At 41.6% G+C, this 16,112-nt stretch overlaps 1 protein-coding gene across 1 annotated transcript in view; it reads right to left on the minus strand.

Moving 5' to 3' along the window:
* The window catches only part of TECRL (trans-2,3-enoyl-CoA reductase like), an 86,913-nt gene that overhangs the window by 48,852 nt on the left and 21,949 nt on the right, over positions 1-16,112 (minus strand). The window contains exon 2 of the mRNA XM_080378429.1: positions 13,085-13,136. Within this exon, the coding sequence (XP_080234555.1) occupies positions 13,085-13,136 (52 nt within the window). The remainder of the gene's footprint in view (positions 1-13,084; positions 13,137-16,112) is intronic.

Consider the following 16,112-nt stretch of genomic DNA (forward strand, 5'->3'; position numbering starts at 1 on the left):
AGTTTGCTTCATGTTTGCAGACAGTTGTGTTCTGGCTCCAAAATGCCAACCCGAATTAAAAGAGAGATGAGTAATTTATGCTGATTGAGGCAGGGTATGTATTCTGGCAGCTATCTTTGCCCTTGATGTCTTGTCTCTACAAGTTCAGAAAGGGTAACAAAGGTAATTGTTGAGGTTTCAGGGGGATGTGAGAACTCGAGGAGGATGTCTCTATTCCTAAATACAAACCCTATCAGTGAAGCCTTCAAACAAAGGACAACCCAAACATGAGAAACCACACATTAAGGAACATAGATTTGCCAAACTAAATACGTGTTTCAGGAACTAAAAATATCCTTCCTTCTCTGTCTCCCCGTCCATATTCTACCATGGGATTTTTAAAAACACAGCTTAACGTTTGGTGGTGAATGAAATCAGTTGCTGTCTATCTGAATCCTAAAGTGCTCAAATACCTTTACTGGTGCGGCAGTGGCCAACCCAGCCAAGGGTTTCACAGGCAGCAAAGCAGCACATTTAAACACAAGTATCTGACTGTCCTCGTGGTCTCAGAAAACACGAGCGATAAGATATAAAGGCCTGGTTTAAAATGTTGATTCTTTTAAAACGTTTGTTCATCTACAGCCTGTGCCAGGTTCTGAGAGAACAAACAGTGCTGTGCCATGCAGTGTTACAGATATGCTGTGTCTCAGGACACTGATAACACAAGTCATTGCCTTCTCACTTTGGAAAGCTCTGGTTTGGATACCGCCACAATCAGCATGACCGCTAAGTACATTTAGGTAGCAGCTCTCCACAGAGCTGCATGAGGGCAGAGACCAGAGAACTGGCGAGGTTGCTGTTTTACCCCATGCTGCTTGCACGCTGTCTGAATACGGTATGGTGCTGGCACACGTTCCAGCAGGCCTGGGGCCCTGCTGATTTATGTTCCAGCATAAGGAAGTACCCGGTGGTCCAACAATCACAGCTGGTACAGAAAAGATGGCTCAAAATCTCATTTGTGCCTCCACCTCATATGTACTGGGCAGAGGAGAGTCCTATCCCAGGCTGTAGCTATGTTTCTTTAAAAGCATTCTTTAGTCAGTTAGCTAATAAGAGACGTTAATGAAGTATAATTTTCTTTCAGTATTTGATTGTCCAGGGGATAGCATTCTCTCCAGCCTCTAATCTAATCAGGATGCGTTCCCTCACTAACCCCTAATAGTGATGCTTTTTTTTAATCTAATGGCCACACCGATGTCATCAACAATTAACTGAACACATTTGAACTGATATTATTTCTTCCTTAGTGCAAATTCTCATAAATTCATTGGTAAATTCAACACACTGAAAATTAATCCCCACTAATAACAGGGCTAAACTGTAGTTTCTCCATGAGCGATAAGGCACAGGTCTGCCCTGCTTTGGCAGCAGATCAGACATCAGCACATAAGGCAGAGGGTCAGTCATGTTCCTGTGTCCTTCCTGGAGAAGGTTATTTGGGTGGGTTTAATTCCCCCATCCCCCCACCCTACTTAGGTAGAGCAAAGGCTTCAGTGCCTCAGAAGCACTGCCATGAGGCTTGGGAAACTACTCTTCCCATCTCAGGTCTACGATAGAGAACAAATAATTTTCTCTCTGCATACTGCCATTCCCCTGCTGTGAAATGAGACTATAATACTTTTCCAGTGAACAGAGACGTTGTGAGGATAAACAGCAAATGTGGTTGATTCCAGGTTGCCTCCTGTGCATGCTGTGAGTGATGCTCTAGCCCACACTGGAGAGCACAGGACCCTCCATCCCAAGCTCTCCCAGCAGGAAATGAACCCAGGCAGGCTGTCTGCACATCAACCACAAGGCAGCCATGTAGAAAGAAGTGTAACATGCTGAAAACTGATCAGCAAACTGCTTTTCCGCAGTTACACAGACATGGCCCATGAGGGACTTGATTAAGGTGATCTTGCTTGGTGACTATGTTCATTCTCATACTTGAGAGATGACATTTCATCCCAATCTAGATAGCAAACACTTCATGGCCTTTGAACACCTCTGATTTTCCTCTGTAAATGTTATAGCCACAACTCATCTGAACTGGTTGTGAACCCTGAACTTGCTCTCTAATGGTGGAATATTAAAAAAATAAATTGCCTTCCTGTTAGTATGTATTTAAACCAGAGCAACATATGTCATTCAAAGCAAATAACCACTGGCATAACCTTCTCTTTGCACTATTTCGATGCCATTTGATAATAATTTTTGGAGCTGGTCATCTTATTTGCAGGCAGAATTAGTTGAAAGTTTTCAAAAATATTTTTGATGCTGTGGAAGCACAGCTTTTATTTCAGAATTCATAGTTGTTTATGGAGACAGCGACGCTGTATATTTCAAACCCAGAGAAAAACATAGTCTTGTGTTCGGTGACTGGCTTACTGGTTCTTTTTCAAGCCTGTGATTTTCCATGTACAGTTCTCTTTTTACTCTACCTCCAGATTTTCTTTCCAATCACATTTATGGAATAATTTATACTATAAATTTTCTTTTCTTTGTCTGAAGTTTTGGCAGCTTCTGGTTGGCAGGCTCTGAAGTCTGCCAATCTTAAGAAGAAAATCCAGTCTCATTAACTGAAGCCAGGCATGACTTACCTTTCTGAGCTGGAAATCTTGACTGGAAAACATGGTACCTCCTATGTTCATTTTTATGGGAAATCAAAAGTATAAGCCATACTACCCAAAAAGCAAGTAAAAATGTAAGTGTGCATGGAAAACAGGCTAGTATCTAGATTGCTGCCTTAAACCAGGGTTATCTCCAGGAAAACCTGGCTTGCTTTCCTAAAGATTAGTATATTCAAGATAAGTCCCCATCTGCTCTTAGCTAGACTGATAAACCTTCTACACTTTCAGAGGCCTCATCTATTTGTGAATGTGTTTGCTCGTTTTCAAACATTAAAAAAAGAGATTAAAATAATGAGAAAGGGAAGGTAGTAGGTGAAACATCAGATAGTCTCAGAGCCTGGCTTCTCTTTCCAGAACCTTTTGAAGGATTGAGAGGTGCCTGTACCCCTGTTTCCCCAGATATGAGATGAGGTATTTGGGTCCTTCACTGAAAACTTTGAGACTAATTGGTAGGGATAGGAATTAGTTTCAATTTAACGGCAGTTGGTAGAGCATGGTTGAGGGACTGGAAATAACTAAATGCTAGACTGGAACATAGAGGTAGATGAACAAAGGCACTTAAGATCCATTAGAAGCAACAAAACCCAGACAGTGGGCAAGGTCAGCCCACACTTTACATCAACCCAGCTTGTGAATGAGATCCAGTATAACTTGCACATCAATTGTTTCAACGGTGAATAATTTCCAACAGCAAATATATTCAATATCATTGCAATTTGGGGAAAATTTAGAAAGGGGCAGAACTTCACTACTACATTATCTTTATTGTGAATTATTTGTCCAGCTTCTTGTCCTTGATGCATTGCTTTCATTAACTTGAAACAGTGGCAGATATCAAGTTTTGTTTGAAAGATTCCTTATTTTGGTTGTTCTTAGGGTTTCTCCCCCCACCCCATGCCCCAGGAAATTAAATAAACAAACAAGTTACAAACATGAGAGACAGAGCATGTGCAACCAAATGCAAAACAAGTCATCACAGAGTGACATCCTTCACATTCAGGTCTGAACAGCTTCCCTTGTTCTTGCCCTGCTCACCTGATCCTACCCCCAGAACTGCAGCTACTTGTTATGTCACACCTCCTCTTGGCCCTGTGGAAGGCAGGAGCTGCGGAAGCATAGCCAGGGAAGCCATGAGGCAGAAAAAACAAAAAGTTGGAACTTAGCAGCTGAAGCTTCTGCTTCTTCTCTAACCTGTCTAATAGAGGTGACACCATGGTCCTTGTCATTTTTTTCTCATGCTCTCCCAAAATTTCCAAGAAGGAGGTAGGGTCCTCTCATTCTGGCATGGGAGATTCACTTCCTTTTGTGTTATCCAGTGCCTGTTGGCTCTTTTTCACAGTAAGTCCCTGGGACATTTCGTGCAGACCCATTCCATGCAGCTTCTTGTAAGAAAACCTGTTGGATCTTTCTGTAAAGCCATCTGCCCAACCCTGGTGTCCAAAAGCACAGGGACTCCTATGAAAAACCTGATGTAGATGCAGAGCACATTTCCAGGCCTGAAGTGATCTTCAGATCTTCACCCTGCCATAATCAACAGGCATCTACCTTATTAATGGGCATTAGATTCTTCTCACAATCATGAAGACCCTCTGGGGCTTCTAGTATCTAGAATTCTTTGAATGAACATTAATCACACATGAATCTGTTGGTGGACACCAGATTAACACTGCAAGTCCATCTGTTCTTCAGACAAAAAATGTAATACATGAGTTTAAATCAATGTAGGAGCTCTTTAAAAACCAAAAGTACTTTGGCATCTTCTATTAACAGTTCAGAAGGCTGCAATTCTTCATTTTACATGAGACTAGATGTTCGCTAGGGCCTGGATTACTTCTACAGGGCCTTGCACTGTCCTTTTCTCAGCTGAGCCATAGGCACCAATATAAGACAGATTGTAACTAATAATAGGCAATTCTGGTAAACAAATTTTGTTGTTTCTCGTCTAGGTCTGTCAATTAAATCTACTGCAAAGGCAAGAAAAGCAAAGAATCTAGCTATGAAATTTCTTTTCTTAATGAGGCATTTAAATAGCATCTCACATTTGTTTTCTGATTGTTTACATAGGATGTCATTTGTGATGCATTGTTAGAGCCCTGTAAATCTCAGCTGGGAACAACATCCCAGAGAGCAGAGAGGACCAGTTCTGCTTCAAGCTACACCTCAATAGATGTGCTCCCTTTTCTTTTATTATGATATTCATCTGAAATGATATCTGTAATCCTGCTAATGAAATGCAATAACATCAGATGCAGCAGCTGCCAAAAAAAGAAGAGAAATAATGTGCATTTCCATTAAAGTTTTTGAGTTGATCTTAACTTTTTCTGTTGCTGGTTTAAATATCACTTTTTTTTCTGAAGGTCATCTTATTTCTATAAGCGTTTAATGGATAGCCTGGGTTTTGTGTTTCAGACACCTTACTCCCTCTGGTTCAGTAGGTCCTTAGGCATATATTTAAGTCATTCTTTGTCCCAAATGTTTCTTGTGGGATCACAGCCAAAACAGACAAAAGATCCTGAAGTGGATGAAAGGTAGGTTAATTATTCTTATTTTATAGATGAGAAAATGAAGCTCAAAAGGGAGAAAGTGTCTAGCACACAACTCACCCCAGTCAATAACACGACTCTCATTGGTTTTGAATCATGTCTTAAAGACCTAAGTTTTAAACATCACATTCATTTCAGTGAATCAGGAAACTTCAAAAATCCCAGTTGCCCTTTTGGGTGTTATTTTTATTTTTAGAAAACCAAAATGCTTTAAAAATCTGACCCTAAATGTCTTACTTAAGGTCCTGTGTTACTAAGTGCGCTGCTTTTAAACCAGCTGGGTGAGCCAAACCTCAACCATCTTTTCCTAATTCAGTACATAATGAAAATATTCTTTGTAACCACATGTACATTTCAGAAAGCAGAACTCCAGTGATATCTGATCAGATGCTTTTCAGACTGATTTAATATCTCTTTATCCACAACTTATAATGAGATTCAAGTGCTTAGCAAAAGTGAACTGCAGGTGCCTAGTCTGGTGTGGGATCTCATTATTAAGTCCGATTAAGGCAGGAACAAGAAGTTAGACATCAGCAACCCAGCTAGAAACGTCCAACTATAAGTTCTGGACTTTAGCAGTGTCAACAAGAGACACATGAGTCAGGGCTCAAATGGGAGGGTTATGATCACAGCTCAGGATGCAAAATAGTGTTTGTGAAGTGCACAAGTGCACACCTTCTGGAGAGCTACCTGGTGGAGGGCTACACCGCTGTGATTTCACCTGGAACACTCCATGCATTGTCTGCCCCTTTTGAAAATTGGCCAGAATTGGTTTTCCGCAATTCCAACACAGAACAGAGGGGAGATTTGGAGTCTAAGTATAAGGTAAATTTTTAGTCTCTTTGAAGATGAAAATCATGAGGATAACTCAGTTTAGCTTCTTCTTTCAATCGTGTTAGGTCAATGATGTCATTCTCATTTGCTGACTGGCTACTGTGGAGGAAATGAAGTATTCCCAGCTTTCACAGGTGTGCTTCAATTATTTTGACAGCTAAGCCATAAATTGAAGTTACACAAATCTGTACCAGCAGACAGACTTTTGTATTTTGTATAGAGAAATCTATGCCACAAATAAGCTGAGAGGAGGTCATCCTCCTGACACTTCTTTCTGTGCAGATCAGAAATGAAGCCTACCGGACAGGCTGGCCTCGTGGTTAAAGCAGCGTGCCAAGGCAAGAATTTAGGTCTCTGTTCTGATGTGCACACACTGCAGAGGCAGGAAGAAATTTCCTCGTGGATTAGATCTCTTGATTGTGAGCTGAGGAGGAAGATGGTAGTGACTAGTTTGCGTTCTGTGGCAGGAGCTGTTCCTTACCTTGTGCTTAGCCTTGCAAAACAAGAAGTAAAGAATTTAAGTAGTTACAAGCCTCACTGTGGCAGTAACAATAAATTCAAGGAGTTTCTAATAAACTAAGTTGTGTTGACAGGCATCGAAAAGTATAAAGAGCTTAGAATTCTGTCATTTGAGGGATACTGAAGTTCATCGTAAACCAGTCTTCTATCGCTATCTGCTGAGTGACTAAATAAAAATAAATTATAAATATAAGATGAAATAAATATCATTGTGTTTCCTCCTAATCTAGTCATTTTCATTTACAAAGTCAACACAGATGAATGAGCAATTTACCCAGATGAAATCACTGTACTTCTTAGTGCCCATTTGAAATAACTGCCCATCCCTAGTGATTCACCTTCATTGTTAATTTCTGATTGAGTTGTTATGAATGTAGAGAGGAGAAAATTTATTTAAAACAAGGGTTGGATATGATTGCCAGCCCAGTGCGCTCTATGAATCTGAGCTGGGGAAGTAATGCTGGGCATATGAGCTCTGCAGCCAGGCAGCATGCACAGCAAGATAGTGCCTGTCCCTTTGAAAACTCATTCATGTATGGATTTAAACTGCTACTCTGGGCCAGTGTGAGCTACTTAGCATAAAAATCAGGAGGAAGGAACTGGAGATTTGTTAAAAGCCACAGACTTTGTAGCTGTCTTTCTGTCTGGGAGTGCATCCAGCACAAAGGAACTCATGGCAGGATCAGATTGTGGCCGCCTTTCAACAATTTTGGCTTTTTCCAAGCCTGATCTAATACAGGACAGAAGAAATATCCTTCTGGAAGGCTCTATGCCCTAGATATAACTTATTTGCATCTCTTCAGTTTATGAGACACATGAAGGGTTCCAGGTTGATTGACAGGCCAAGGCTATGAAATCAGCCTGCAAGAGCTGTAAATAGCATAATTCAGCCTCTCTGAGTCCCCAGCAGGTGTATTCATTGGGCACATGAGTCTCTCCAGGCATCAAAATTGACAGATTTCATTAACTTTCTTCAACCTGAGAATCCAGCTGTAACAGACAGTGAGGAGAAATCAGAGGAACTGCAGGTTCTCAGCAAGACTGTGTTATCAGACAGTCCTGATTATACAGAGCCGCTAGGCAAGGCACTGGCTTAGCAGTCACCGTTCTCCCTGGTACTGCTCTTAATGACTAATCCCCAAAGCATCCTTTCTCACCTCTCTGAGCCTTGCAGTTTAACATCACAGCCAGCCTCTAGAAGGGAATTATGTGATGCAGTACAAACAGTCATCTTTTCCAGCAACAGCTCTGCATCCAGCTCTTGTGTTTTAGCACAGGCCTGGCAAAATACAAGTTATTGCTTAAGCTCTTGCTCTGGGAATCATGCTACTAGCTCTCAGATGTCATTAAAAACAGGAAAGTTTCAGATTCAGAGTGTGAAAACCCTTAGCAGATTTTTTGGAAAGGAGAAAAGAGGACCTCCTCCACTACAGGATTAGTTTTAATACCTCATCTGCCTTAAGCTCCTCTCATAAGGCTCACCTTGTGTTTTCTAAGCAATGAGAGATCCTTCTTGCTCTTCACCAGGCTAACTTGGCTTCTGCTGTTCTGTGTTTTGAAGATGTGCTTTAGGGTTCTGGGTGAACAAGAACCTATTTGCAGTCTCCTTCCAGTTGTTCAGCCCTGGCTGAGCTGAGCACTAGTGGCAGGCAACTGGGAGGAGAAGGGAGCTGGAGGCAGTAACAGGTAATTTTGAAAAGGGAAGGAGGGAGAATATGCACAGGCCTCCCATGCAGCTGGAAAAGAATTCTGTGATATGGTACTTTTGCTTATGTTTATCCTCTTAAATGGTAAGGTATGTCCTTGCATTAGGTGATAAAGACCTTATGCAAGGCACTTGGAAGTCAGTGGGAGTGTTTGATAGACTCAGTGAAATGGCATGTTGGAAGGGCCTGCACAGGAGCCTCTGACCTTGCTTTTGTGCAGGGAGTCAGATTATGCTCTGACCAGGTGGTCCGCAGGGTGATGACATCTAAGGGGCTAGCTGTTCTCCTCTGACTTCTAGGGAACATGCATGATGAGAGCAGTAGGTAAAACCTGGCAGATGAATGTATCCTAACACACTGCCCTAAGCCTGTAAGGAGGCGGCTAAAAGAGAGACTAGTCCCCACCATGAAGAAGGAATTGCACTGTCTTTCTCTTTGTCCTATCTCTACAGAAAAGCATTAGAAAATATCTCAGTGGTTTTCTAGGGAACATAGCTCTCAGGATTGCTATAGAAATGCCTGTCTGAAGCAGTTGTAAGATGGTATAGCAGACTTCTAAAGTTTCAGTGTCTGGAAATGATGCTGTTTATTCTTGAGTGCCATCTACTGACAATTTCTTTCTTAATGATTTATGTCATTGATATTGCTTATTTTAAATGTCCTATGTAACATCTGTTAGCTTAGATGGAGGGGCCTGCAATTTTGGAGCTGAATAAGAGTCAGTATTTTATTGGGACAGCTGGCAGCTTGTAATGTTCCTTATTCCTTGAGCACCTCCTTCCCCTCCGCAGACCAGGATACTCTGCACGTGATGTTTTCGGTTCTCTCTTCAGCTTCCATCCCACCTGTCACCATGCTCCCTTCCACCTGCCCTTCCTTCCTTGCCTGTTTCTTCCACCTAGGGGGCAATTTCTGGCCTCCCCAAGTTCACTCTTCTGACTTCAAAGGGTAGCTCTAGGTGTGCTACCTCCTGGGGCAGGAGGCTGCATTCATGAATTTGCTACAGTATTGCTGAGATCTTTTTCCCCCTCTTCTTTCAAGAGCTTTTTCAGCAACTTTTGAGCAGTAACCTTGAACATATTTAATGATCACTGACTCCACTATATTACCTGTTCTAGAGGTATTTTATTTTAGTTATGTGATACTTGAATTAGCATTATTATTACAGTTTTTCATTTCCTATCTATAAGATTTCCTCCCCCAGCAGTCCAATACATTTTGCAAAGATAAAAATAAATTAAAGGTGAAGAATTATTGCCAAGGGCAAGAGCTTGCAAAGTTTAGCCTACAAAGTATTTTTTTCTCCATTGAAAATATAATCTTTATATATAAAGAAAATGCCAGGCACCTAACTCATTATAAGAAACTGAGAAAATGGGACAAGAGACTTCCTTCTTAAACAGGTTTTTGGCTTGGTAAAGTCACTTAGTGCATAGCACCAATTTGATTGAGGCTTCTTTGACCATACCTTAGATAATACAGTGTGATGGCCAGTAAGACCCAGGCACTCAGCTGCCACTCAATTTCAGGCAGAAAGTATCAAGCAGCAGAAGTGTAGACATTTGTCCACAACATCCTTATATTGTAGAACTCCTTCCTAGAGGGTTTTGCTGAGGTCAAAACTGTGAGTAGTTTTAAAGAGGATTAGACAGATTCATGGTGGGCAGGTGTGATGTTTGCTATTAAGCGTGGCAGCCTGGATCTAACATCTGCTACAGAAAGCCCCTAGAGCTGATGGCTAGAAGGCTGCAACAGGGAAACTGCTGTTCTGTGCTGACCCTGGCTGGTGTCTCTGGTCCCTGCCAGGGGCAGTGGATACAGTGATCAGGGGCTGATTCAAAACAGCTGCCTTCAGTCTAGAGAAAGCCTTTGAATTTTCATGGAAATGGCAGTTTATCTTAAATTGTTATTCACCAGTAAGAGCTCATAAATCCCCGAATCTCCAATGATAATACTGGAATTACCCCCGTGAACTCAGGGACACAGAAAGAACAGGATTGGGCTTTGCTGGGGTTGTTTCAGTGGAGACAGTTTTGCTGAAGTGAGGGCCGAGGAGTATTTCAGTATTTGTTCCTGGACTTCCAAGTCCATATTCTGCCTTTTGTATAAATAAAGATCCAAACTAATGTTTGACTGACTTAGGAACTACTTAGCAAGAACATGTTATGTGTCACTTGCATCCCATTTCTTTTGTTTTAACAATTAACAGCCTCCTGTGCTGCAATTCATAATTTAGTCTTTTTCCTCCTGTCTTGAATCAGGCAGCAAAAACTGATCAGTGACAGGGATGATGCCTTGAAATTGCTGCACAGGGGTTCCTCTCACTGAAGGGCTGACAAGATACCAGCTGAGGAGAAAGCTTAATTGCATGGGCGATCAAAGGAGAATGTATGAAGACAGAGAGACTGTAAAGGGGTGTGCGTAGGAGTATGTTTTAGCAAGACATTATAGGGGAACATGTGAGTCTGGCACTCACAAAATGAAAGAAATGAATGCATGAGCTACTACAAAATAGCATGCTAACCAAAAGCATCCACAGATCAGCTTCAGCCCCTTCTCAGTTCCGGCCTGAAAGAACTGTATTCTATTAGCTGTCATATGCCAAATTATATGAAGAGAAAAAAGGGAAGATTTGTTCTTTGTAAGTGGGAAAGGAGGAGGAAGGGGGAACCTCATGAGACAACAACATCCAGGCTGAACTGGAAAAGAGAGATCAAAGCAATGAGCTGGAATGGGAAGAGAGGATACAGGACACTGATATAGTGTACTCCCAGGAATGGGAGGATTTGACATAAAAACTTGAGAACTGAAAAAGCATTGAAGGCACATGCCAGCCCTTCCATGTGCTGTAGAACGCTGCACTGTCAGAGTTTCAGTTCACAATTCACATCGTGCTTTGCTGTATTGCTTGCTGTCTTCCTTTATGCTCACATCACTGAGAGTATCTGAGGAATAAGCTACCTCTAAATATGAAAACAGATGCCACTAAAATGGCTTACACACATACTTGCACCATTTTAGCCCAAATCCATTACAAACCTCATTACAGTGAAATTGGCATAAACGTTTGCCCCAGTGATCTTCAACTGATTTAAGCTGCATCAATATATAAATCCAGTTTCAATTGACTTAAGAGAGTCTAGGCAGAAATGCACTGCATTTCACAAACTGATGGGAGGACATCCTCTTATTGAAATATTAAAGCTTACACGTTCAGCCTTTTCATATTCAGCTGTGGGTTTTCTGAACTTTTACCATTTTGCATTTTGCAAGTCCTTAAAGGGAGTGAAAACAAGTGTTTTAAGAGCAGTCAGGTCAACAGCCTTTTGCTTCATCAACTGAACCTTTGTGCAACCACAGAATCCTTCAGCTTTAGTGTTTGATAAAATTCTGTGGATAGAGAGGAAGTATAACATTTCTTCTACTTATCCTACTCTGAAGTCTGAGTATTAATGTCTGACTAAACCTTGTCTTTTTTTTTTTTTTTTTAGAAGACATCCAGCCTTTGGTTGAATATAGTCTCTTTTTTTTCTTTTTTCTTTTTTCTTTTTTTTTTTTTTTAAATAATGAAAGCCCATCATCTAAGATGCTTACTCCAACAGTAAACCATCCTGCCTCTTGGAACCAAATAACACGTTCCTAATTTGAGTTCCTCTGGCCTTCACTTCTAACCCTCAATTCTTGTTGCACCTTCTGCTCAACTAAATAACTCTGCAGTTCTAAGAAGTTTAGTTCAAGTTAATAGGCCTTGCACAGACCCACACATCTCAAACGTGGGTGACCCTTGGGGTTAACAGTCCTCATCACAAGTAGCATATTACTTCCCACAGGCAGGGCTAGGAGAAACATCTTTCAGTCTAGGAGCAAGGGTGGCACAGTTAGGACCCCTACAAACACAGATACAGCAGCATTTTAGCATTTCAGAACTCAAGGCACACTATACGCACATGTGTATTCTGGAGGTTTCAGGTATATTTGGCCTCACTCCCCCAAATCCTGAGCAGTAATTCAGTGGATAGAGGTAAATGTCATCAGATTTTGGCACTTAGCTGCTTTCATTGCTCTTTCCCCCACCTTTCCAACCACCTCCCTCTAGTAAGAGCTGGAGGCATGTGGCTAGGAGGTGGCAGAAAGGAAGTATCCAGCAAAACTGTTCTGTTCTCTGGCAGGGAGAAAAGAGGGATTTTTTGGAGTGTGATTGCTCTTATTTTTTCTCAGGTACAAGGTCCATATATGCAGTCTGTACGTGCAAAAAATTACCCTCTCCCCTGCTATTTCCCTACCACACCACCCCCCTCCCTGGGATATGAAAAATAAAAAAAAAGTGGTGCTAGAAGAAAGGGAGGTTGCCCTAACCTTTAAGGAACTGGACGTGGCTGAGTCAGCTGAGAAGTCTCTCAGATTGCCTGCACAAGCCCAGATAAGTCATTTAGTCATCTGTGCTCGAGTTCCCCACTAGAGTAGTTGTTTGGTCTACATGGTCTGTTTATGGCCAGCTTGCAGGAGTCTAATGTTATTGAAGCTTACCTAATATAACACTATGAGGGCAAATGCAGTTGTGGTCTTCAATTGACAATGTGTAATGTTAAAAAAAGCAGTAAAGTATTGCCCCTCATGGGCTGGCAGTGATAAATTATACAGTCTTCTCCTTCCAGGCTCTCACGTCTGCTATAGCTACAGTAGAACCTTAGTCCAAACACTGCTCTTATTTAGCACTGGAGCTGTCAAGCCAGTCTCAGCTTTTGTGTGAGATTTCATGAAAAATAAATTTGGCAGTTTCTCCAAGCTGAAAGGCCTCTAACCATGCCTCTAGTCTACTAGTCATAGTACTTACATGCTTTGTGAAATTTGTGTTTCACATCGAGAAGGGTGGATGATGGAGGTACCTGGAAAAGAAAACAAAATGCATGCAGATTAATGTTTTTGTCATCTTCACTCTTGGATCCCTTCTGGCCTCCTCTAATGAAGAGATTATTCCATTTGTCTGCAAGTACCTTAGGCAAGAATAAAGCAAATCAGAAAATTTGCTTTCAGATGTTGATATGTTATTAAGGGTTGTCCACATTTGATTTATACATTACCTGGACCACCTCTGTTTGGCCAGTGGAAGGGTATAATCCCAGGATTCGAGGGAAAGCTGCTTGTGCTGCTTGAAGCAATAACTGCCTTCAAGATCAAACCAGTGGGAAAACTTGAAGGGTTAGCTTTAAAGTTAGGTTGAAGCATGCTGGGGCATGTCTGTTACAGACAGGAAAGCGTCTTCTTGAGGGGCCAGTAGCAAAGATGGCATGTTCTTTCCTTTCTGCCTGGAATTAGTTTCCTTCTGTACGCTGTTGCTTATGTGCACTGAAGCAATTCAAGTGTCGCAGTGTTAGATGGTAGTCTGGAGGCCTTTTAGGCTCTATTTTATTATGTATATTGATTTCTTAATACACTCTCTACAAAGCATCTGAGAAACACAGAATTTACTACAGCAAAAACTTAGAAGTACCTTGCTTTTACAAGGAAAAGCAATGGAACCCTTCAGGAAGTAGTACATTGAGCTTGAGATTGAGGTGGCAAGAAATGAGGGTCTGGTGTTAACAAGACCATCCTCTTGCAGCTGACACTGATTTAATATTCTATATTGTTCATTTAAGCACAGAGACTAAGAATTAAATTAAACTGTGTCTTAACTATGGGTATCTGCTTCAGCTCTAGCGAGATACCTCATCGCTGCAGTCAGCAGAATGCAGAAAACCACCTTCCCTGGAGACTTTAGGGACCTGTGCAGCATAGGCTAATACCAGTGTGAAGTGGTGGTGACATACAGCAAAATCTTGAGGAGCAGCAGAATTTCTTTGGGTTGAGGTAGACAAACAGCCATGGCACCATTTTGCCTGGCTGGGCATCCATTGTCTTTTTTACCCCATCTCCAGGTTCTCTCAGTCTAACCAGAATGTGTCAGTTTCCTGATGTAGCCTCCTTGGCAGTTACACAGGTTCTGCTCTACAGAAGTTTGTCTGTCTCTTCCCACCCAAAGATTTATATGGGGTTTGCTGGGCAATCCAATTGCTGTTTCATTGCATTAGTTAGGACTCCACACTTAAGCATTAATTGACCTACTGAGCCTTGCTTGGAACCTGGCACCATCTTTAGACTGTAGCCCCACTTCTTCCAAATGTTATTAGTGATATTTATCTATTTTACTTATTAGTGATATTATTGAATTTTGACAATAACCATACAAAAAAAAACATAGAGAAGAACACAAGAAATTCTGCTAGTAGAGATCAGTCAGCAACTGCTGTTTCACTGAAAAGGCCGAGTTTGGAGAAATACTGATTCAAGAAAATAAAACTGTTGACTCAAAGACAACAAATCAGTACAGAAAGAAAAGTTTTCCTCTTATACAATCTGACACCCCACAGAAATATACAATATACGTGCCATTAATGCTCAGGAGTTAGTCAACTTGTTTCTAGCAATAATATGAACAGACAGAGAACTCAGTACAGATTTCAATAATCTAAAGCTGTAAAATTATATCTGTGCTAAATGGTATGTAAAGTTCAGATTTTTCTAGCTTTTTCTTTGGGTTTAGATGAGAACACTTTCTTTTCCACAGTTACAGAGTGTTTTACTGGGCACTGGAAAAGTCCTCATTTGCAAAAAGTGCTGTAAGTGAATCTCTACTTAAACCCTGACTTGTCTCTCTGATGTGCCTGCTAAGCGATGCCAATTCCAGTGCGATGGGACTGGACTCCCTGAAACCAAGGATGTACCCTTTCCCCTTCCCCAACATCATCAAGGTCTCTGTTGCACTCAAACCATGTTGAACTGTACCAGGCCAGGAAAGGGACATAGCCCTCGCAGTTCCTGATGCCAGCTGTGCCCCTTTCCTTCCTAGCTACAGGGAACAATAGAAGGAGCCATCTCATCTTTCTCAGTTCAAAAAGAAAATAAAACATTTTATCTGTATTCATTGCACTTAAGCCATTCTATGCAACATCCAGTAGAACAGCACATCTCCCATAGCCTGCAAGTGTCTTTTCTTGTAATGCGTACAACCACTGTGGACATGAATATGGCGGATAGGGTTTTTTTTATGTTTTCAAAAACTCTGAAAATATCTGAAATTGCTTTCTTACACCTGTGAGGTCTGGAGCCCAGAATCCATCAGATATGGATGCAAGTGCTGTTAGCTGGCAACGACTTTACAGCACACGTGACAGCAGATCGAAATCTTTCATGTGTCCTAGCACAGGGCAAGTGTACGGGTTTTCAGAGCTGGCATTGCCAGCTCAAGGATAGGATGATCTTTTCCGATGTGATGGAGGATGATCTGCCTGTCTAAATACAGTATAAGCCACATTTCTGCAGGGCCTGCATCCCTACAAGAGGTCAGCATCTTATCATGCTGGGTTCTGGGAAAGAGTAGTCAGGGCCAACCCATGCTCTGGAGAGCTGATCATCTGATGAAGTCAAGGGAAGCTGAAAGACTGTTAAGCTTAGCACAGTCGCAGAGCTAGCTCAAAACAGAACTCATGGTCTCCATATCTTGCACTTCTGAGAAACGGTTGGATTTGATCATCTTAAAGGTCTTTCCCACCCTAAACGATTCTATGATCTGTATATCAACTTCAAGGCAGCGTTGCTTTCAATCAGTGCAAAATTTCTAGTCCAGCCCTTCTCAGCAGCTCTACTTCTACATCCCTCTCCCATTTATCGTTCTGAGGCTTTTAGTGCTTTCTCCCCTCCAAATCCTGCTATGCCAACCGTTGGATTTGTATCACCTGACTTTAGGTATGGAAAAAATAGTTTAAGCTTGAGTTTTATGTCTACCTACAGAACTATTCACATGCCTTAGGTGTCTAAGAGTT

The sequence above is a fragment of the Falco punctatus genome (genome assembly GCF_963210335.1).
Source record: "Falco punctatus genome assembly, chromosome: 1".
Taxonomy (NCBI): Eukaryota; Metazoa; Chordata; class Aves; order Falconiformes; family Falconidae; genus Falco; species Falco punctatus.